Below are 23,862 nucleotides of genomic sequence, written 5' to 3' on the forward strand. Positions count from 1 at the left end.
CACTTTTTCATCACTTTTTATCCTACTGAGCCGCTTTGTTTACAACTAGGCTGCCTCAGTTTGTTTTGGTCCAATGTGTTTTAAATCCCCTGCCTCCATGGGTGTGCATGCCAATGTGCATTTTCCCTGACTAGACAGACATCTCTGAGTGAGGCCTTATGCCCTTGTGTGTAGATGTCTGGGTGTGTGTGTATGTTTGTGCAGCACCTTCGCCCACACTCACAGGGATCCATTCATTTGTGGCCTGGCACCCAGAAAGGGAGTCCGGTTCAGAAAAACAGAGACTGAGGTATACTGTTCGGACTCTGCTTACTGACTCAATGCTAGCTGTCTGCCTGGCACAGATTAGATCAACACTGATGAATATTCAACAGCTGGCCATCACTGCCAGAATAGCCCATATTTTAACCAAGCCAAGTGACGGTGGATGGCTGTTGATGCCACTTTGGACAAGAGGCTACTTCATGTCCCTGTAATAATCTCTAAGTTAGAGCTACAATTGACTTTGTTTGGTCTGTCAGTTCTGTTGTGACAGATTCCAGATGTGTTTTTTTCTTAGGTCTGTGACGAACACATAAAAAAGTGCTACAGGTTCCTTAATAGCAACAGTAGCTTTGAACCCAAAATGAAATGATGGACTTAACAATGATTCCCACTCATGCAAATCAGCTGATGCTTTATCATTTATCTAAGTTAGAAAAAAAAAATCCACCAAAGTGCTTGCGCTTGGTTTATGTGCTTACAGACTGAACATTGAGGTAGTTCTTTGGTTTGATGTATTTAATAAGCATTTGCTGATTTCTGTCACGAGTGAATCAAAGGAAAACTGGGTGATTCAGATTTCTGGTAAAATAAAGACTGCATCTCTACGATCAACCAGAGATCAAAATTGTCTTATTTTGCTTGACGGGCCCTGATTGCTGATCAGCAAGTCAAATAATGAAGTTAGTAAAGTGATTTAAAGTTTATTGATATATGACTTTAAATTGAACACACAATGCTCCAGGTAAACTCCATGCAGAAACACAACAGGTTGATTTGAAAACAGGACAATCATGCAGCAAGGCAACAGTGCTACCAACTGTGCCACCATGCAAACCAACCCATTCTCACTCTCAACTCGTCATATATTGACGCATGGGACAGTCCGTCCTCGTCACATGTTGATGCGCAGGGTACCCTTTTTTGCGCAAACATATCTAGTTAATTGACTGGTGCATTTGTAATATTTAGTTGTCTAATGACTGGAATCCATCAGTCTTTGTCCCACAGCCAAAACATGATACAACAAATTCCAGTCAAATCCTAGCTACTTTAAAACATTTTTTCATGTCACAACCTCTTACATTTGCACATTGTAATCAGCAAGTGTTTTTTTCAGTCGGGTAATGTCGTCACTGTTTTGAATGCTGCTTCCTCCCTCTTTCCCAAACATGCTTTCCCCCACAAAGGCAGGAACTGTGTGGATCTAAACTATAGCCAGCAGGAAAAATCTGTTTGGTTCAGAGCTATGTCAGTGTCTGAGGAGGTAAAGGGCATCCTTGAAATAAGCCTCAACAAAGACAAAACCTAGGAACAAACCTTGGCTTCATCTGAGATCCAGAATGGAGCTAGATAAGAACAAAGACATTGTCATAATATTCACCCTCGAGTGTATTTTTGGATGTTTTGGCTTGTAAGTATCAGTGTGGGACTTACACTGAGGGACTTACTTTTCTTAGTGAAGAAAAATTCTAACAAATCAAAGTGTATTGAAGCTGTTTTTGGTTCACATGACAAGTAGCATGTAGATCTCAAATACATAAATGTAATCTTAATCTAATGGTCTTACATTTAAATGTACTGCTCATTAAGCTATGCTTTGCATTTAGTAACATAATGACCTGAGTTGGCACTTTCCAGATCTGTGTTTTTTTTCTAATGGAATTTGGCTTTTGTTTCCCAGGGTGCTTTTGTTCCCATACTAACCCATCCACTTTCTTTTACGCCATAGGATGGCTCTTTGGGTAACATAGACGACCTTGCCCAGGAATACTCTGAGTACTACAACACCTGCTTCAGTGACGTCAGCGACCGGATGGAAGAGCTACGCAAGCGCCAAGTCTCCCAAGAGCTGGACATGGTAAGTGTATGCTTTAAAACACAAGCATCACAATTTGCATTAAAAACTACCTCACAACTTTTGTGGCTGTTTGCATTCAAATTTGAAATAAGAATCTACAACTACTTGGGATACCAGATACCAGCCAAAAACCTGACGGGGGAAAGCAGTAGCTGAAAGAGCATGTCCTCAAGTGTTAGGAAGGCTCCAAAGACTTTGTGTGGAAGTGAATGTGGTAATGTAACAGAAATCTGTCAGAAAGAGTGAGGGGTTCCTTTTCACAAGGATGTAGGGTAGTGGGGCAACCCATTTGGTTGCCAGGCTGCAAGCAGATGAATGGTGGAATGCTGCTGGTATTGCTGCAGAGGACCAAGCTTTGTGCAGCATTAAGACACTGTAGGCCTAAAAGAGAAAGTGTCTAAAGTCTTGTTCCACATGACCTTACTGCACTATTTTTGGTACATATTTGCATGCAGTATACAAAAAGATACAGATTTTATTCTATTTTGTTTAAATTAGCTGTAGTGCTGGTCAACTTGAAAGTAAAATATACATTTCCGGTGAAGACCCTGTTATTGTTAATTTCTACTTAAATTCTGCTGTTAAATTGACTTAATGAATGACATAAAAAAAAGGTACAATAGGTGAAACAAAATCTCAACATTTTTTTTTTGGTCAGGCTAGCGTTAGCAATGCACTTCTTTAACAAGAAGTTTGGCAATTTGAGACAGTTATAAACCTTTGACACAAAAATTGCAGTATTAAAAAAGCTGACTAAACCCAAAAATGTGTCATTATTGAAGGTGAAACAATCACTGCATGTTAGGTTACAGCTAAAAACATCTTTTGGAGAGGCTGGCGTTATGCTTTGTTAACACATTCAGTAATTTGATAACTCTATAATATGAGGTTTTTTGTTCAACTTTGGAGAAAAAGATCAGTGTTTGCAGGTGTAAGAACATCATGCTAAGCTTAAAATATTATTCTGACTCTCAGCAAAAAGAAAGAATATTGGAAATCCTAACTGACAGAACGCAAGAAATACTTAGTCTAATCTAATTTAATGCCAAACCTTTGGAAAGAAAGATTTTAAGAAATTAAGAACATTTTAAGAATTGCTGGAAGTAATGTATTGGTGAAGAGTAAATTTAAGTTTAGTTTTCATAGATTATTAAAATTCCTTAATTAAAATCATGTTCATACCTACGATCAATGAATATACATTTATAACTAGAGTTGTGCTTTTTCCCACCAAGTAAGTAAGTTACGAAGTAAGAAGAGTCACCTCTGGGCATGTTTTAGTTACTGAAGGGGTCATCTTGAGTACAGAGAGCTGTGGAGAAAAAAGAGGAAATAATCAGGATGGATTTTTCTGCTTGAGAGAAGAAATAAAGCTGACTGGGACTTGAGCCTGAATCCCTGTGCAGAAGAGGGGATGAGGATGTGAACAGAGGAAGAAAAAGGGAGAGGATGAGGGGAATGATGAGCAGGAGGTGGAGAGGAGAGCCTGCAGCTGCCCTGCCACTCTGTGAAGTTTTGGCAGCTGAATATAAAGGAAGAGAAGAAAAAAATGCGTGACGAAAGAAATATAGGTCAGGCAACACCTTACTCTGAGCTCTCAAATGTGCAGAATTTGCCCACACGGTATAGACTGAACTCCGCTTGTTGGTTTGTTGTATTCATTTACTAAAATTAGATTTGGGAAACCGTCATGTTTGGAGCATTTTTTTTCTCCACATAGATTGTAACTCAATAGTAGAGAGAGACTTTAGTATGTTTGATATTATAGTTTGAAGGAATTGAGAAAGTAACCTAGAGAGCGGGAGAACATATGGGACTTTGTCGACCTGAGTAAAAGATTAGACGATGTATGGTGTGAGCTGACACTCACAGACTTAGAAGAGAATGACTGAAGAGAGTTGTCTGTCTTTAAAACAGAAGGTCATGGTGTCAATAGTGAATGGTGTTGCTGATCATCATGGCAAATAGGTAATAGAAATTGAAGGATGGCATCTTCAACCAATTTGCACTTTTTTTGCAATTTTTATATACACCTTTTTTTTATTTTATGTACTTTTCCATATTCAGTTAAGTTTTTGTATTTTCATTTATCTTATTATTTTTCATTTAATATTATTGTTTCTATCTCTTGCATCCCTTATTGATCATATTGGATGGTAAAGGTTTACATGAATTCATAATTTAGATTTACCAAAAAACAATTTGCTGATGATACAAAAAGAAAATCCCATTAGAAATCCCCCTCTGTCCGCAGTTTAGCTTTGCTAACGCCAAAAGAGAGAAGAAGTCTTCTCTTTTCACAAGTTTCTGTTCTTTAAACTGGCCCTAACTCTCGATTTGGCAAGAGTACTGTTTCCATGTGGGCCATTTTGGTTTCTGTTTGGACTTCTTTGCGTCTTTTCTTTAAGAAAAGCAATCTTTTATGTTTATTATCACTCCCTGACTGGCACCACGGCTAGCAAAGTGTTTGACTTTCTCTGTTGCAGTAAAGAATGGGGGTCTCTGTGTATTAAAAGCTGATGATGGAGGCTTTTTCTGAGATGACTATCATGCAGGAACTTCCTGCTTTCTCTGCACGCTGTTGTTTCTATACATCTCTGTGTTAGTTTTGTACTGGTGAGACATAAGCAGTTAAGTAAACATTCCCTGTAGATGGAACAGCTCTGCTGCTCAAAGTTTCCCACCACATTTGGGTGGATCTCTCTGGCATCCTAATTTAATTATCATGGAGAATTATTACTTTAAATGACAGGACATGCTGGAAGAGAGGAAAATGTTCCATGTTTTAAAGAATGGATTAATGAGTAAGGTTATTATCGTGAGATTAATATGCACATTGAAATTTGGGTTGTTTTCCAAATGCAATGCCTTGCAAAAGATCTTTTCCATATATTGTCATGTTACAACAGAAATAACTAACCTCTTTTATAATGCTATTTGTGGCTGATAACCAACATTGTAAACACTGAGAATAGCATTTACCTAGCTGCATTGTATTAGGTGTAATTTTTGGTGCAGCGGACATGGCCCCCCCTCCTGTTCCAACACGACTGTGCTTTAGATCTCCACACAAGGTCAATAAATACATGGAATAGTGAGCTTGGACTGGCCTGCACTCAATGCTGAACTAAAACTGATACAACACTTTTGGGATGAATCAGAGTGATAATTGCAAATACTTTTTGTCCAACATCAGTGTCTACCCTCACAAATTTTCTTTTGGTAGAATTTTTAATTTCTTTGAACATGTTCCTCGTGGAATCATGTTCTTTGTGGGAATCCTTCCCAGGAGAAATGAAGCTGTTAGAACTTCAAAGAGTGGGCTAACATCATTTTAAATATTTTTGAATTAAGAATGGGATGTAATTCTAACTCATGTTAGACTAGCAAATACTTTTGGCAATATAGATAGCATATCATAGCATAAGTAGAAGTGAAAAAGTAGGTAAATGAGGTATAAAGGCTTATATAAGGCTCTGTATTTTTGACACAGAAAACATTTCAATTGACAAAAAACTGTGAATTGAAATTTCTTGGTTTTATTTGTATTATATTAATTAAATGTAAAATAAAGCAAGATGCTTAAACTTACATTCAGTTTAGTCACTTTTTTTCCTTTGTTTGGATGGACTCTATAAATCATCTCTATTAACAGCCACTGTGTCTGCATTATCAATCTTAGTGCAACTCTAATTCCTACAGAGGGTGAAAAAGTGTCAAAGCTGTCAGTTAGCTCCAAAGTTCACTTTGATGGGGACTTGCTGAATGTGTGGAACCCCGAGCTTGAAACAACCCCAACCCCAAGTGATGGAACAGATGAAGTGCATCACAAATAAATCAGGGTGAGTCACTTAGGAAGTTTGTGGTGATTAAGCACATCTTCTAAAATGTTTGCACATGCAATGTAATTATATATTGCAACAGTTTCTTATAAGGCAATTTAGAGTTTGTGGGTAGTCAAGAAGCCAGTAAGATTAATTCCTTTGATGCCTTTGCCGCAATCCTCTGGTTGTTAACTTTGTTATGGAAACTTTTAACATAAAACTCACAAGTTGAGTCTGATTGACTAATTCGCCCTAAAAAAGGTTCTTTAATTGTAACAGGATCACAGCAGCTCGGGGTCAGGATTCAAGCCCTGACCTGTTTTATTTTGCATAGAGGCAAGGAAGGCTGTGGTGAGCGTGCTAATTACCTGATGGTTTCTTTTGCCCAACTGGGTCAGTTCACCTGAGTTTAAAATCTACAGTGTATAAAATGTTTGGTCTCCTGCTTATTTGTCCTCACTACCTGCTTTATGTCCTGAAACAAAGAGAGCCCACATGCTCAGACAGCTGCCTTTGTGGCTGGAAGATTGATTCCAAAAGAGGCTGGCAGCCCTCCTTTGTTGGCATAACCCTTCTGGAAAGCATGCGGTGTATTTGTAATTTTACTACATGATTTATTTGTCAGCATTGGACTACTTGACTATCATTGGAATTTGTAATAACTGTGGTATTAGTCTTGAACTGCCAAAACAATGACAATTGTTGAGTCTTAGGGAACTGGTCCCTTGAAAGGAAGACTTTCTTGTTTGATTCACTTTTACACTAGCACTAAGCTGAAAAAGCAGGCTATGTACTATGGTATGAACATGCATATCCTGTTCTTGTACTAAGACTTTAACAACAATGCATTTTTTATCATTATGTCATTTGTGAGTGTAAACGCTCGAGATTAATCACCCCAAATGAACTGGTTGTGCAGGTTTGCAGCACGCTGTACTGGTTCCACGGCTAACGGCTGGCCTCCCACCTTCCTTTCAGTGCCTGTCTTTCCACATTCACATTTCATACCTTGAAGCTTCTCACTCGCCCACCCAGATTCAGCCGGCCATGCCAGCTGGAGTGCCTACGATAAACAACCGCTCTACTTTTGCAGCATATCCACCTACTTGTGCTGGCTGTGAGTTCTCATAATAAACTGAATAAGCCGGAATAAACTGTCATCTGTCTTGTCCCTCTCCACTTTCTGTGCCTGCTCCTGTTGTACTAAAATTGTTCAAAACACAGGTAAAAGGCTGTATGGTTTTTGGAATCACAGACACGTTTCATAAGTAGTTTTCAGTGAATGCATGTGCTATGTTAAGCTTCCTGCCCGCTGACATCGTGATCCTCATTAGTCAAAGCTCTTTTGCTTCTTTTTTTTTCTGACTTAGCTCTGTCATGCTTTAACAGTTAGAGACACAATGCATTTCCCTCAGAGATGTGTATCCATACACACAAGATGATATCTGGGCAAATAACTCCAGAGGCCATCTGGTGGGAAAACACATGCACACTTAACACATGTGTGCCAGGTTTGGATAAATAGGGCAGCATCACAAGATGATGCTGGAAAGTTTGTACAGAGGATAGAGTGCTCCCTCAGGGAGGGTGTTTCTGAGATCAAAACTTTGCACCCATATAGACAGCTGTTAAAAGTGTATTGATCTGATGTTCTGTGTCAAATATTTCATGCTTATCCATTTGTAAAACACATACAGTGAATTCTAAAAAAAAATAAAATGTCTGTGCCTTGAATTTTACAACACATTATAACCTCATATTACAATATAGTTTATTGAGTTTTTATGATAGACCAACACAAACTTGGCATAATTAGAAAGTGGAAATAAGGTGATATATTTGTACTATTTACTGTTTTGGGTCTGAAATATTTGCATGTGTAGGTCCTCCTCGGTCTGTGTTTATGTCTATCTTGGCGTGGTAAGATTTGGGTCTCTAGCTCCATGTCGCTGTCCAGCCCCTCTACCCCCATCTTGTTGGCAGAGACATGCATATCTATCGTGTTGCTACAAGCCGGATAACCCATCAAAGAGGATCTGATAGCAAAACCAGCCTGCCGCTACCTTTGTGAAAGCGTGGGGTGAATGTGCATGTGCGCCTTGTTTAATGCCTCTTCTCTCCCTCTTAATGTGGCTTTTTTTAAAGTACACAGTGTTTTGCACAGTGCTTTTGTTTAAACAGGAACGCCAACGCTGTGCTTGTTTAAGGGATGGATGTGGTTTTTCTTTGTCTCCAGTAATGTTTTCCTTTAATAGAAAGGTAAACAGCACTGTCCCAGATTTGCCTGGCAAGTTAATTAGGACGTTTTTAAGACCTTAGAAAGGTACCTGCTCTTTAAATTATGGAAATCCTTACATTCCCTGGATGCACAGTCTGTCTGAAGGCTCTTCCGATTTAAAATGATTTACCTCACAAACAAACATCCAGGTACATGTCCTTGACCAGAGTAACAGACATTTGCACATATGGTTTTTATGACTTGTGGAAGCGAAGTCTGTCTGCTACATTGTCTCACTAACATCTTTACAGTCTGGCTTCAGCTGATTACTGTTATCCTAAGTGAGGGATTGAGGCTAATTTGAAGCTTTTGGCCAGTTCAACTTTTCAGGGTCACTGCTCATTTGACTCGTATAATTGAAGCACTTAAGGAGCTCGTGAGAAGGTTATGTCACCTCTGACTGAGTCACTCACACATAAAAGCTGATGGTGTGGAAAGATTGCACTACCCTGCGTAAAGCCAAAGGAAGTAGAAGAAACTCATTCTACATTCAGTTTCCTTTCACTATTGTCTTATAATCAAATATACAGATAGAGAGTGATGAACATTTCTCAGAAGGAAAGAAAAAGCAACACATTTCCTATTCCTGCTCTCTGGTTGGGGAATTTTAGATTCTATTAGTCTTGGTGGCAGCAGGATAAAGTTTAGATAGATAGGATTTAAAAAGCCAAACACAAAACGTCCTACTGAGCTAACCTACTTGGCTGATCTTAACTCTGTTTCTTAAACAAACTGTTTTCTTGGTAAGATAGCACATTAAATTACCATACGGATAGACAAGCATGGATTACTGCCATCTTTGTGCAAGATTAGAAAATCCAGAACTTCGATTTTGACCTAAATAAATTTTTTTCATGTCATGTAAATCCCCTCATCTTGCAATGCAGACAAGCATGTTAAAGCTAACGAACAATACTTGATTTTTTGAGGCATGTTAGACCTTCAGTTTTTCTTTGCCTTTCTGGTATTTTCTTAAATGTCAAACAATAAGAGGAAGCAAGAAATCATCTGAGGTTGCGGTTTCTCTCTCTGTAAGGACCTCATGAAACTCAACCTTGGTAGTGTATTGATGCTTCTGTAAATGTGTCTTAAATTAAATACTAACACTTTTCTCAAAAGTTCACCTTCAGTGTGAGTTTTAAATCTTATTCTGCTGTGCTCGTATATTAAAAAAACATCTCCCACATCCCACATCTGAATTAAAAGGTTTTGGGGTATGTCCTGTCAGTTTTGGTTCCATCTTCTGACAGTCCATCAGGAACGGTTTGGGTATTTTTATTTCTGTGCTCATTTTGCCTCCACATGGGACATAAACCAATATGGGACTCATAAAACAATAAAAACATTGGTTTTTGAGAGGAGTATCATTATTTACACAAAACCTAAAGAAGAAAGATCTATGACATGATCTGATGATTGCTTCAGAAAGCCGTGGTTAAGACTTCAGAGTTCATACATAAAATAATGTATTGTTTGCTTATGCTGTCTGTGCTGATCAGTTATTCAAACTCTCAGACTATGATTTTTTTGTGTTGGAAGTAGAAATGTTTTAGCTGATTTTATTTAGAACAGCAAATCTACATTCATTCTACTTCTAGGACAGTATGACATACTGGTTATTACAAAAATGTTATTACATAGACTGAAGCAAAAATGTAGAATAAAACGTTACTAAGAAATGTAAAATGTTTTAATTGAGCAGAATATTATGTTTTTGCTCTGGTCATTAAGTAGCACCAGGGGCTTAAAAAAACTGACATTTGTAATTCAATCAGTAGATAGCCTGCAGTTGGCTGCTTGACAGACATGCCACCCATTGCTTGCCAACTGAAAATATATATAGCAACTGGTGGGGTAGGATCAAGGTTCTAGTCCATACAAAACATTTTTATAGTGGGGAAAAAGTTCTGGACCCACCAAAGTTTTTCGGAAGCCGTCTGTTCTGTCAGTTTGTGCTTTAAGTAAATTTTGTTTTCTCTGACACTTTTTTTGTATTTTGAGACTGTTACTTTTTAAAACCTTGTTTAACTTGGTGCCAGTAACTAAAAGACAAAACATTGTCTGTTTTAGTATTAAAATAATACTAACAATAATCAATCAATAACATGTGAAAGATTATGTCATACATTTTTCCCTCTGCGCTGAGCCAGATAACTTCTGTCAAAGACAGCTGTTGACCTGAAGTCAACCTTTTATTCCCTAGTCTGTTGCAAGCTTAAAAGTGCCTTTAACTACCCGTAAACTAATTGCTGACCTCAAAGTGTCACTGTAGCGTCAACACCCCCAGCTAAAGAGTCTGTAACCACATTCAGTCATATTTTTTTCCTTTGGAAATGCTCAAAAGCATTGAGCTTTCTGCTGTGCTCAAAGCATATACAGTAATATATATACGTTATATTATATATATAATATAATGTAGACTTTATTAAAATGATATATAACAAACCCAGTCAGCCTTTGTTTTGTAGTCAAGGGAAGTGCACTTTAATGGGAAAGTACAATTGAGTTAGCAGAGCCAGTTTTGTTTTGTAATTAAAAGCCAGGACTTCACCAGGCAGCACCACCACTTACTACCAACAAGAGACATTCATTAACATTTAAACAAAGCTCTGCAGGTTTATCTACCTGGAGCAAGTCTTGACTCCACATGTTATCTGTTACTTGTGTACACACACATGCTTGTCTTTGTTTTAACTGATATGTAGGTATGTCCTGATCATGCCAAGAATATTCCCCATAAACATCTTCCCCTCAAGAACTACTTGAGGGATTATTTAAACTGCATAAACGTGTTCAGTAATATATATGTTTTCTTTTTTTTTTGTTTTTCAGGAAAAGCAAGACCCAAGCAGCACATCTCTCCAGCTGCGCAATGAGATCCAGGTAGGCAATGAAGATTTAAATGAAGTACGGAAATAGTATTTGCCACCATACAGATTTCTCTTTGTTAAACTTAAATATGTTAGGTAACCAAACAAATGTTACTTTTTGCCCACTCTTCTTTTCTGATTATTACTATTTATTTTTAAATTAAGCAGACTTTTTAAGCATGGATAACCTGTCATGTGGTGACATTTCTGTGGTATTTGAGTCTGAAAATTGACTGGACTTTTTGAAAACATTAATTTGTTTTGAGCCATTTAAAGGTGGGCTTCCTGCTCTTTTCTGAACATTGTTTTGGAGAACCTAACTGTCTACGAGGTTAAGCTCAAAAGGTTTTCAGCAAACTCTCTGAATATAAAATGTGGAATTTAAAATGTTGTAACTCACAGTGAATTCATGTTTAAGCAAATGGTGGACAGTTACTTTTATAAAGAAAATATACATTGAAAACTACATTTTGTGTTAAGTGAGGTTAACTTTGCTTATTTTTAATGTGACAAAAAAAAACAAAAGCAGAAGAAATATTTTTGAAATATTACTCTGTTATAAAGTTTATGAAAGTAACACTTGTCTATGTTTTCCTCAGGAATCTCTTGGCTTCAGCAGTGAGATGTCCACTCCTGAAACGGACAGGAAGTATGTTTCATTTTTTTATCCTACTTTATCACTCTAACATGTGTCCGTGGTCAGTGTTGAAATCCAGAAATGTGTGCCTGTTGCATGTCCAAACAGTGTAGAGTGTGTCTGGATCCTATAAACCTGCTGCATGCTTGTACACACAAAATACCATGAATCACACTCACTTTCTACAGGCCACAGCTCACATGAAGGTAAGCAAACAGAAACACACGGGCCTCCTGAGACAGCATGTGAATGACAGATATCTTGTAAGCGAGCATTGAGAAAAGGTAGCCATCCATGCCCTTGGAGAATACATGTTGTCTCTTCCACCAGGAGGGACACCTTCTCTGAGGATCCACAGTGTTGCATGTAGCTTATATAATAAGTTTATTTTCACAGCATTCAATCTGTCCAAATAAACTGGCTAAAATCTGGGTGCCATAATTAAATCCAGTTTACATTTTGTGCTAGTTTAGCCCCCCCAACACAGTCCAAAGTTGATCTGCATAGAAATATATATTTGCCAATTTCTGGTACTACAATTGCTTTAAACCCTTTCCATAAACCCTTTCCAAATTTGGCAACATTTGCTTGCAGCTGCCAGAGCACAGCCACTTGTGCTGGAATCTGAACAGCCACGATTCAGCTTGCTGTCTGAGCACACATAAAAAATGTTAAAGTAGAATTTCTTAACTGGGTGACACTATCTAGCCTTCCGCACACAGACATCTCAGTTCTGATGCAGTTGGTCATCTGAGTCCCTCGGCCATGTCCCCACTGAGTATCAAGGAAACCGACAGCCTGCTTCCTCAGGCTGACCCGCGCAGTTCAGCAGCCATTCTCTGCCCTCTGTACCTTTCCTTCCTGGCTTTGTGTCCTGCGGGGAAAGAGCGGGGGAGTCAGAGAGGGTGATGGTTGAAAGATTACAGCAAGAGGAACATAGGACGAAAGAACAGGATGGAATAGGGCGTGGGTGCGGTTCTCTTTTAAAGGTTCTTGTACCACAACAGTTAGTGTTTGCATCTTTTGCATTACTTTTCTCCACTATATCCTCACATGGGGTTAGGGGTAATCTGTGTTTTGGTGGTTTAAAGGAATTGAAACTTCAGTTTTTGGCTTTGATACAGCACCTTGCATAATGATTTGTATTTGTTGAATTTTGTAGCGTTTTTTTCACGTTAATTTATTTAATTTTTTGCCATTCATTTGTATACAGACCTCTTCCGATATCCCTAAATAAAATCAAGTTACCTTCAAAAGTCACTAAATTAATAAATAAAGCCTATCTAACCTCAATATGGATAAAGCTTTTTTCTAGAAAACATCTCAAAGAAACCTTAGAAAATATTAGTGAATAAACATAAGGAATACTAAAACAAAAAAATTTTAAACATTTTCCGAAGGAAAATCAGAAGCTGCCAGGAGACTGAAAAGTATAGTGGTGTGAGTGTCATGCTGTGGGTAATCTTTTTCCGGCAGAGACTGAGGAACTTCTTAGAGTTGGTTGCACAATGAATAGAGCTACTTTTACAGTCTGCTCAAACCTCACAGATTGCATCAGGGCCATTTTTGTCAAAACCAAACACTATGAAGTCATCTTTTTTTTCTTGTAATTTTCCTTTGTACTTGTTTCTGATCGTCACCCAAGTGTGACCTATCCTCTTCATGCTCATGTGATGACCACGTGCAGCAGAGGAAGTTCATACCACAGACATGATCTCTTTTTCCCATGGTTGTATATGTTACACAGCCATATGCTGAGGATGATGGGAACCAGATGCTAAAGTTTGAATGACATTTCTCTGCTGTTCAGTGAGATCCTAACTCAACCACATACTTTCTGCACTTTTCACTCTTTCTTTTTTCCCGCCTGTTTTTCATGCTTCACACGGATCTCCTCGGATACCATTCTTTATCAGGAAGATCCAGACTTTGGCAGACCTGTATTCTTCAGGGAGGCTCTTATCAGAAGGCTTTGCATTCATTTTCACCCATTCTTCTGGTAGCCTGCTCGCAAAAACCCAGACTCTGTTTCAGGTGTTAAAAGTTGAACATAAAAACTTTATAATACCTTCATGTAATTAAAGTTTTTCGTGCTTCAGGACAGAATTTCTCACATCAGTGCCCTCAAAATCCTCTTCTTTTGCGTCTATCCTCCCCTACAATCCTCGCTCTGCTTTATCTCCCCCACCTTTCTCGTCTCTCTGTTACGCCGTCCATTGTCCACTTTCCATTGTGCACGAATGGATTTCAGGTAGAATGATTTATCATGTGCAGTCGAACGGATAGACAGATTCCTTACACTGCCACAAAAGGCATTCCTGCACGCTGACACACAGCTCCCCCACATCATCACCCCTCAGCAGGACAGCTGAAGATTACCCAGACTCCATCCAGTGGCTGTGCCACCCGTACATTTCTGAGTCTCTCTGCCTGACTGTTTGCAGGAGCTGGGCACAATACCCGGTTATGCTTGGTATGCAAGCAAGTGTCGATGAAAGAGTGATATGAGAAGGTTGCAGGGTTCAAGCTGCCCGACTTCCTGTTTTGGAATACGATTGATTGGCTGGTGTTGTTACAAAGAGGAGGCAGCTGGATTATCAGGGAGATTAACAGAATAAGCAAATGGATCTCGATAAAAGTCTACATGTTGTCAAGTTTGACTGGATGAGAGCGGTACTTTCAGGAGCAGTTTCCAACTGCAAGATCGGTTTATGCAAAAATCTGAAGGATTTATAAGCTGTGGCACATGAACAATGTTTTCCTGACAGTGGTACCATGCTGGCAAGCTTAAGCACCTTGTCAACATATTTATAACTTCTGGCTGTTTTGCAGAGTTAATTGACTTGTTTTGCTCAGTGCAAAGTGGAAGTGTGGGAGGAAAGTGTTGTCAAAATGTTATTTTCTTAACTTTGAATGTTTTATTTACAGATTTTTGTGCTTTCCTAACATGTTATCCTCTGGTCTTTTGTTTGTGTGATCTCTGAAATTTCTGGCCCCTGAAGCTCATCCTAAAGTTCATTCTGTTTGACACAACCACCATCACGCTGCTGCCGTTTATTGTTATCACCTTGTATTGTTCCTATGAGAACACAAGTATAGACTTTGTAGTCAGACAAAAGCATCAGCTATTTCTTTGGATAAAAATAACTGCAATGTCTATACCAGAAAAGGTATTTTGTACTTACCATGCATCAATTTAAAAACTATAAAATACAAAATGGAGATTGGCTTAAATGACATGTGAATGTATGGATGCAAATTGGCAATTGACCAAGCGTTGTTACTTTTCACTTTATAGGAAAACTATTTTGATACAAAATATAATCCTTCATTACCATAAAGCTAAACCATCATGCTAGCAATGCTAAAAATGTCATGTCAAAGAACATTCAACTAACAGCATTACATGTAGAGGACATATTTTGCTGCCATAGTTTTCCCATTCCAAACACTGAAATTGGACAACACACTAGAAACGTTCTATTATGTATTGTTTACTATCTGAGTTAATGTTGTCAGGATAAAATGTTTTCATGAGAAAAAGAAAAATTCCTCCAGAAAACGTGAAACTGTGTCAATCTTGACAATAAAAATGGCCAATTCAGGACGATGAGAAAAGAGATCAAAAGTAATAAATGCATACACATTCATTCTCTGATTCCATAGACAATAGTTTAACTAAATCTAACCTTTCTTAGTCATTAGACTATAAAAGGAAACATTTTCTGTCTGCCCTGCAAAGTTCAAGCCAAAGTTCAGGAATATTTTATATATTATCTTAATTATGTTCCTGTGCTTTGTGGATGAGATACTAATACTGAATCTACAGAGATGAACTGAAACTGAAAACCATGGCGAAGATTTAAGGTTAAACCAATTAAGGTACAGAGCGACACAATGCCTGAGCTGCCTGAACTCCAACTGAAAACATCCAAGGACTTTAAAAGCCCGTCAGTGTGTGTATGTGTACCAAGTGAGGGTTAATTTATAGAGGGTGGGTGGGGGGGTTGCAATGATGTCACAGAAAAGCTTCTATTGAGTGAGGTCCATTAGCATTAGCTTTGGCTCTAGCCTAAACTAGGGGGAGGGTGGTGGTTGAGCAGAGGGGTGAACCTTACAGGCCTCCATTCAATTAGCATCTCATTATGTTTCCATGGTAGCCAAGGTTTAAGCGGCACTGAGATTTCCCACTGCACCATGAGAGGAGTGCCGTCTTTCAACAAACATGTGCTCCTGTGCACACGCACACGGACATTTAGTTACATTGCAGAGGGGGAAATAAGCTCTTCATGCAGCTTTGATCTTGTTGCACATTTTTACATCGCTTTAGTGTCTGGCTCTCCACGTGCTGGTAGCCAAAGTCATAAAATGTGCCCTACAGTAAACAAATCAAACAGACATGAGAAATACACACTGTAAATTTTTCATTTCTTTTTTTCTGTGTAGATTCTTTACTCAGACAGGTCGCATTATAATCATTCAACATTAGCCAACTTGACCAGGAAAAAAAAAGATGTGGTTTATGTTTCTTCAAGCCTTCAAAATTTCTTCCTCTTCTCACAATGTCGTAGACAACTTTACACAAGTTTTTAACATCTACTTTGAACTGAAATCTATAAAGCTTGCGCTTTTATGTGAAGTTGCCAGATATAGATGAGATTTCTCATCTTTGTCTGAGCAAAGGAGAGTCCGTCTAGAGTTGACATGCTGCTGAGAGGGCTAGAAAATAAGCTTAAACTGCTCTTGCATGACTTTTTGATTGGAAGCTGAATGCAGGTTTAGAAGAAAAAAAATTAATGTGTTTGTTCCAGTCTATACTGATAATGGGGATATTTTTTCACTCAAATATTTTCCGTGTCTGTCTGTCTGTCTTATGCCTTCATTTTCCCTCCCTTTCGTTCTCTCTTTTCCTCCTAAGTGTCTGTTCTGAGGATGGAAGTAGAAACACAAACAGGCTGAGTCTGCCCTGTGGTCTCTGTCCCTCCGCCTTCAGCTTCTGGCCCTTCTCTTCTTCCAATCTACACTTTTCCTTGTCTCTTGCCTGTACAGTTTGTCATGCAGTTTTCTTTTCATTTTGCTGGCCCCTGTCTGTTTTTTTAAGATTTCTAACCATATTCTACTATGCACATTTGTTTTCCCGTCCTCTTCGCCCTCTCCCTCTCAAGCCTCGGGAGCCTGGTTCACAATCTCTCAAGTGTCATTACTGATCCCAAGTGGCGAACAGGCAGAACTGCAGCACCACTTCATCAAAAATGTCCCCCACACTTGTGTTCTTGAATGGGGCTGATGCACGTTTCCACTACTGTTCAAACAGAAGGAGTTATTTGGAAGTAAATGAAGCATTGCACTTGTAATTCTACTGACTTCATTTTTTTATTTTTTTATTTTTTTTTATGCAGGATGCCTCTGCACAAGTCCAGTTCTGAAGATGGATCTGGAGGTAAGCTAAGATGCAAAATTGGGTTTATCTTCAGATTCGTAAGTGGCTCTAGGATCTGAAGGTTGATATAGTCCTTGTCAATTTATTAGTCCCTTTAAATTTGTACCTGCAAGCCTCTGCTATAAACTCTAACTGAAATTTGGAACACATTGAGGCTCAGTAAAAAGATTTTGTGCATCAATCAAGGGAATGTTTTCTTCTTCTAGGTAAATGGGACAATAAGAAGAAAAACAAATCTTTTTGGCAGAACTTCCGCAAATCTCAGCACAAACCGGTGGCCCGACAGTCATCCAAAGGTTGGTGTGGCTCTCGTTTTACACACCTGAGTTATAGTGATCATACACCTTAAAATGTTCCACAAATATTAGTGTATTTTATATGATAAATCTAGATGGTGCTTAATATTGAAATGGATAATGTTAAGTTTTTTTAATATATTTTTACCAAAAAAAAAACAAAAAAACATTAGTGTCCTTTTTACCTTGATGCTGCCCCAAATACAGTCCAATGCAACCAACCCCTGGAAGCCTAATTTGTAAACTGTTAACCAATGTGTAACTTAATTTTGTTCTGAACTTTATTTTATTTCATTCTGTGATGTATGTAAATTTTTATTCTTGTAAAAATGCATTATTTTGGCTAAACACTTCACAAATAAATATCTGTCTGATTCTAAATTCAGCTTTTCTGAGAAGACCTGAGGGACTTATGGTAGAACATAAGTAAATAAAATCATAATGACCAAGGAACACACCAGGCAGGACAGGGATAAACAAAGCTATGGCTTCATTAGGTCTCCCAAAAATAAAGAGCATAAGTGCAAACCAACCATGATGTGGCTGTCCATCTAAACTGATAAGTTGGGGAAGAAGAGCAGGATTTAGAGAAGCAGATGAGATGCCTATGGTAACTCTGGAGTTTCTGTAGAGATCAAATGCTCTTTCAGGGGAATCTGTTGACGCTTTTAATTATCTATACAAATCTGGCTTTTATGGAAGAGTGGCAAGAGGAAAGCTTTACGACTTAATGGGAAGATGAATGGAGCTACATTCAGTGCAATCCTGAACAGTTTGGGGCTGCAAAAGACTTGACACTGAGCTAGAAAGACCCTGGACAGTCACCGCTATGGTGGGATGCTTTAGATTAAAACATTGTCATTTGTTAGGATGAACCAGTCAAGGTTCAAACCTAAATCCAGCTTGCAAATCAGATTAGTCAAAAACAATCCAATTTGGATATTTTAGCTATTTTGCAAGGAATATGGGCAAAAAATTTCTCTAAATGTGATAGAAGCAAATACAGCTGCAAATCATTTGAAGCTCTAATTGCAATGAAAGTTGGGGGTACTGGAAATCAATCCAAACCATAATTTTCAGATTTATATTTTTTAAAAATTGGAAAACAGCATATATATTTTCTTTCATTTCACAATTGTATATCTTTTGTACTGGTCTGTCACATAAAATCCCAATAACATGCTAAGTTTGTGGTTGTGGTGTGACAAAATATTTTCAGGTCTCCAAGGCATGAATAAAGTTGCAAAGCATTGTACTCTCTTTTGGTTTGTTCATGTTTGCCCTTTGGTCTGATCAGGAGAAGATATCGGCTATGTGGCCAGCGAAATCACAATGAGCGATGAAGAGCGGATTCAGCTGATGATGATGGTTAAAGAGAAAATGATCACTGTAGAAGAAGCTCTGGCTCGGGTAGGAATCATTTTCCTCATCTCTTTTGTTTACTCCCTCTCTCCTCAACTCCCTCCCCGCTTCAATGACTTAACCAATCTATAAACCAGATTCAACCCATGCATTTCTTCCCTTCCTGCTAGATCCACGTCCCTCTTACCCTTATGCTCCATAGTCTTACAGTAGCACTGTACTAAAACTCACTCTTACTAACCCAAACAAGGCCCCATATCTAACACTGCATTGTCCTTTTTACCCACACATATACAGACAATACACAATCAAACTCCAGATTAACTGGTGTGTCCTGAGGTTCAGTATTTGGAGGATGTTTGGGTTTGAGCTGCTGGAGTGTGTGTGGGTGTGTTGTTCAGCTCTTAATGTCAGTGTTGATGGTAATGGTGAATTAGTAGCTCAGTAGCTCCACCTGTTGGGAAAGATATTTTGGTGTGTTGTGGTTTTTCTCTACTTGGATATGGTGGACAATCATTTGGCTTTCCTATCTATTTTCTTGTGGCCAGTCAGTTGGTTTTTGTAGGGTTCTTTTTCTATTCTCACTATTCTGCTTCTTCTTCTCTTACATCCCATCTTTCAAATTGTGATCATTTGAAAGATAGTATTGTGTATGACTAGAATAGTTAGCCAGAATAAGAAGTTGGGATAAACCTTTTTACTATCATTCTACATTTTTTTCTGGATGTGTTTATTTTTCTATTTAATAATTCAATGATGGTCTTTCAATAGTCCATAATTTAATTTCAACTGCCTTATTCAACATGTCTTTTATCTTAATCTGTGCAGAAATCTGGTCTGTCTGGTCAGTGGTGTAATAAAAATTTATCTTGTGCAGATGGACTTTGCTACAAAGTCACCAATTTGAACATTTTGAATAATAAACTAAAATTGACTGCATTGTTTAATAACTTAGAATCTATCAAGTGGACTTTGTCCATGTGATTGGATTAAACTGACTATATAGTTAAGTGCATAAATGGTATGTTTTTTGTGAAGTGCCTTGAAACAGCGTCTGTTGTGAATTGGCGCTGTATTCATAAAGTGAATTGAATTGAGTAAATGAGTAAAAATATACGGTTTTTAAAACAAAAGTGTATATGATCTAATTTCTTTTCATACACACAGAAAAGCGGCAATTATTCCTGCTGTTAGAAATAATCTTTTATCTGTTATATGTTACTGGTTTCTGATTTATAAAGATATGCAGTTCACTTTTATACATGAATCTGACCAGATTATTCATTGCATTAAAATATGAATGTTCAGTTTATTATTGAGTGGGTTAAAATATTTACTTTCGACACCATTGGTCTAGGTTGTAGTTTGTCTGATTCAGATCAATTCTTAATTGGATTTTTGCCTTTTTGATCTGGTTTCAAAATAGGAACATTTTAAAGCATCTTTTAAATGCTGTTAATTAACTTTGAAACCATGACATATATTTTAAATTTATTTTATCCTGCTGTGGCCTTAGCATGTCACTCAGGCAGAGCGCAGCAGATGTCATGGTTGGACAGCGGGGGAAGAAGGGGCTAAGGGTTGCTGTCAGCCCATGGTTCCTAAAACTACCCAAAGTAAAACTTTGTAAAAGCACGCACAGGGTCAGTGTGACCTCGCCGGACCATGGGAGGGCTAAATAGAAGTGTTTGGTTACTTCCACTTTTTCTTAGCAGTTTGTTTGCAATAATGTTCCATGTGAAAGACATGTGCCATCAAGCCAAGAAACTACTTGTTGTAATCTAAGCCGACTTTTGGCTCCACTCTGATTAGCACATGGCTCAGCTTACCAGGCAGAATTTCTATTTTCATTTCTATTTTTCTGTAAACTGATTGGATTCTGAGCACCATCCTCTGCAGGTAAGATATTGATAACAACTTCAAGGAATCCCCCCAACCCTCCCCTACAATTCATAAGTCCTTAACTGTTCCCTATAAAAAGCCGAAATGACGTCACAACTCTAATCCACAAACTACTCTTTGTGTCTCTAGGCATCAACTTGTTACATAACACATTGAAGTTTACAATCATATTTAAAATATATAAAATGAGATTCTGGTTTCCAGCTCCATGCTGTAGCATTTAGATGTCACTGAATCACTGTGAATGAACGCTGCTGAACTTCCTGTGTTTCTGTGGTCCGGTAAATTATAGCCAGACGTAGTGTTGCTGGGTGAGAGTGGGTGGTCCGCCCTGTCCCTCTGCCTCTCTAAACTTCTCTTCTCCATGTAGCTGAAGGAGTATGAGCGCAGCAAACAGTCCAGCAGTACTGACACTGCAGAGTGGACTGAAGGATCTGCAGCCAATCTAAACCTGTCCTCAAATTGCAATGTAAGTACACCCCTCCCTGCCTCTCCCAACACCCCATCAAACCCCACTCCCCCACTCTACCTCTCTTAACACTCTCACCTTTAAGGTTTTTTAGTGAAAATTGTGCTGGAAGTGGGAATGTTGTTACCTTGGCTTCTCTATCAATCTTTCTCTCTGTATTATTCACAAATAGCCTGAATTGCAGTGTGTCTCCCTTTGGGGAAAAAATGTCACATGTGACATGCTCAAATTCATTTTGCCTCAGAAAACTTGGATTTTCTGAAGTATTTATTTGTCTCAACTGAATTCTTGATATGGCAGCTCATGCAGATTAAAAATAAAATTATCCAGTTTGGTAAAAGTACTCACCCATATATATTAAGCAGTTTTGTCCTGTCACGTGCATCTCATTTGAGGTTTGTTCCTGTGGAATAAAACAAAATCTTTGTCTCAGTCCATTGGAATTGCGACATGCAGAAAGCCAGTTTGAGGGGTAGACTTAATCCCTGTGAAATCTCTTTCAGCAGATTTTGTTAGCAGGGATTTTGTGGTTACCTGAAAGAGATCTGCAACCCCTGGAGAAAGCTAATGCTGTAAAATTTGGGCTCAGAAAATCACATCCTGTTCGGTGACAGTCGGTCAGCTGTAGCACCTTGCAAGAGTGTTAATTCCTGTCTAAACAACATACGTTAATAGGTTTTATTTATATTTTATTTTATTTTTTTCCAGTGGACCAAGCAAAGTATTGTGTAGTTGTGAAGGGGGAAGAAAATTATACCTTTTTTTTTTTTACAATCTTTGAAAAAAATAACTCTGAAAAGTCTGACATGCACTTAACGGTTTTGCCCCATAATATAACTTAATAGCACGGCACAAGGTCAAACTTACTGAGACATGGCCATGCTACAAAATGGACTGGCCAGGCAAGAAAAAGAGTCAACACACCCATAGTAATGTTGGAAAAGCTACAGAGAAGAGCTCAGGTAGGGAAATATGTTGATGCAGCAACTATTATTTGTTATAAAATCTGGCCTTTTTGGGAAAATGGTATGAAGGAAATAACTTTTGACACAAAGCCAGAACATGTTCTATAAAGTTTGCCACAAGCCATCTGGGTGACAGAGTCCTGCATGCACAGTGTCATCAGTGGTGGAATAAGGGTCGACCTGACCACAAACTCATCTTGAAAAACATTTGTGATATCATTATGCAGTGAGGATCACAGCTGATGGGAAAATAGATGGTGTGAAACACAGGGGGAAACCTGCCATCCCAGAATTTACAGGTTTCTATTTGTTAAAAAAAAACAACATTATTTTTACTCTCTTTAAAACAGATGCATTAATTTGTCAAAGTATGAACAGTATTGTGGTAAAAATATGTCAATTTGTGTGGGTTATGCATAACAAAATGTGAAAATGTTTGAGTGTGAATACTTTAGCATGTGGACACTAGTTGGTGTTTTTGTTCATTTACTGTGATTATCAAGGGAGGGACTTTCAGCCAGACGATCTCATACATTGACCCACTTTTTATTTTAAGAAACAAAGCTTATCAAAACAAAAAATTCCCAAGAAGGCTGAAAATTTCTTCCCACCATATCTGTGTTCTTGCGATATTCCATTGCAATTTTTTCATTAAGCAGTCCACACTTTTTTCCAGAAATAGACTAGTTATAAACTAACACATGACCTCATAGTTGTCAGATGAATACATTCATAGAGGAATTTCCGCACTTTATCAAATTCAGTGCCCTGTTTCCTTCTGTAAACTCAAGTTCTTCCTAAGACATAAGATAATCAGATGCATATAAAACGTTTGTTGAACCCAAGGAAATCAGCTCTCTTTTTTTGCCATTCTGCAAAGATTCAAATATTCTTCAGGATAGTGATTGATAATTTCCTTCCACATCAAAAAGTAGGTCAGTTATGGCATTCATAAACTGAGCCCAGGTCCTATGCGCTCTCTGGCTTTTTGATGTGGGTGCTTGAATTGTGCATGAGTGTGCTGATTGCATTAATTAGTCTGCTAAACCTCGCTGCTGACTTCCTGTTGGAGGAAGATAGATCGATTTGGGATTTTATAGACATGAGAGGGGGGTTGAAAAGTTACAGTACTGAAGGAGTATTGTGTGGAGGAACACACACTTTGGCTCCAGAGGCAAATGCTGGAGGCAGAGAGGAAGTAAGGGTGTTAGGGAGAGCAAGGATAAAGGACTTAGACTTGTCCCGAAGGGCTACAAAATTGTGGAGCTCTCAGCTAAATCTCATATTGTCTGAAGTTCCAAAATTGGCCACTTTAGGACACATTCCCTCTCTGCTGAGGCCTCTGCTGATTCCTCATCTCCTTTCCAGAAGCGGATTTAGGTCAGTCCCAAATTCAAAAAGTCAACAGTGTTACTCATCTGAGCTGGCCTGCGTTCTATTTCCAGAAACATGAATGTTTGAAGTTGACATGTTTGTCGTTTTCTGCCCTTTTGTTTGATGCGCTCTTTCACCGCTCCCTGGGCGATCTGAGCCTAACATTCCAGGGCTCGCCATTAGCGATTTGGGGGCCAAGGCAGGGTCAGAGGGGCTCAAACGCCGGGATTGTTCTCAACGCACAACACGCCTTTTCTCTGCTGGCTGTACAGCACAGCGCTTCGAAACAGCCCCTCATTCCTCACTGCTGAACTCACTGAACA

General features: G+C 38.5%; 1 protein-coding gene across 8 annotated transcripts in view; it reads left to right on the top strand.

Moving 5' to 3' along the window:
* sash1a (SAM and SH3 domain containing 1a) overlaps positions 1–23,862 on the top strand; it is a 173,750-nt gene that overhangs the window by 127,968 nt on the left and 21,920 nt on the right. For 7 of the 8 annotated variants that reach the window (XM_028039749.1, XM_028039741.1, XM_028039744.1 and 4 more), the window contains exons 2-8: positions 1,994–2,122; positions 11,057–11,107; positions 11,694–11,743; positions 17,131–17,171; positions 17,378–17,467; positions 18,765–18,877; positions 21,102–21,200. In XM_028039749.1, coding sequence (XP_027895550.1) covers positions 1,994–2,122; positions 11,057–11,107; positions 11,694–11,743; positions 17,131–17,171; positions 17,378–17,467; positions 18,765–18,877; positions 21,102–21,200 — 573 coding nt within the window. The remainder of the gene's footprint in view (positions 1–1,993; positions 2,123–11,056; positions 11,108–11,693; positions 11,744–17,130; positions 17,172–17,377; positions 17,468–18,764; positions 18,878–21,101; positions 21,201–23,862) is intronic. The other variant, XM_028039742.1, reaches the window with a different exon arrangement.

The sequence above is a fragment of the Xiphophorus couchianus genome, chromosome 15, assembly GCF_001444195.1.
Source record: "Xiphophorus couchianus chromosome 15, X_couchianus-1.0, whole genome shotgun sequence".
In the NCBI taxonomy this organism is placed as follows: Eukaryota; Metazoa; Chordata; class Actinopteri; order Cyprinodontiformes; family Poeciliidae; genus Xiphophorus; species Xiphophorus couchianus.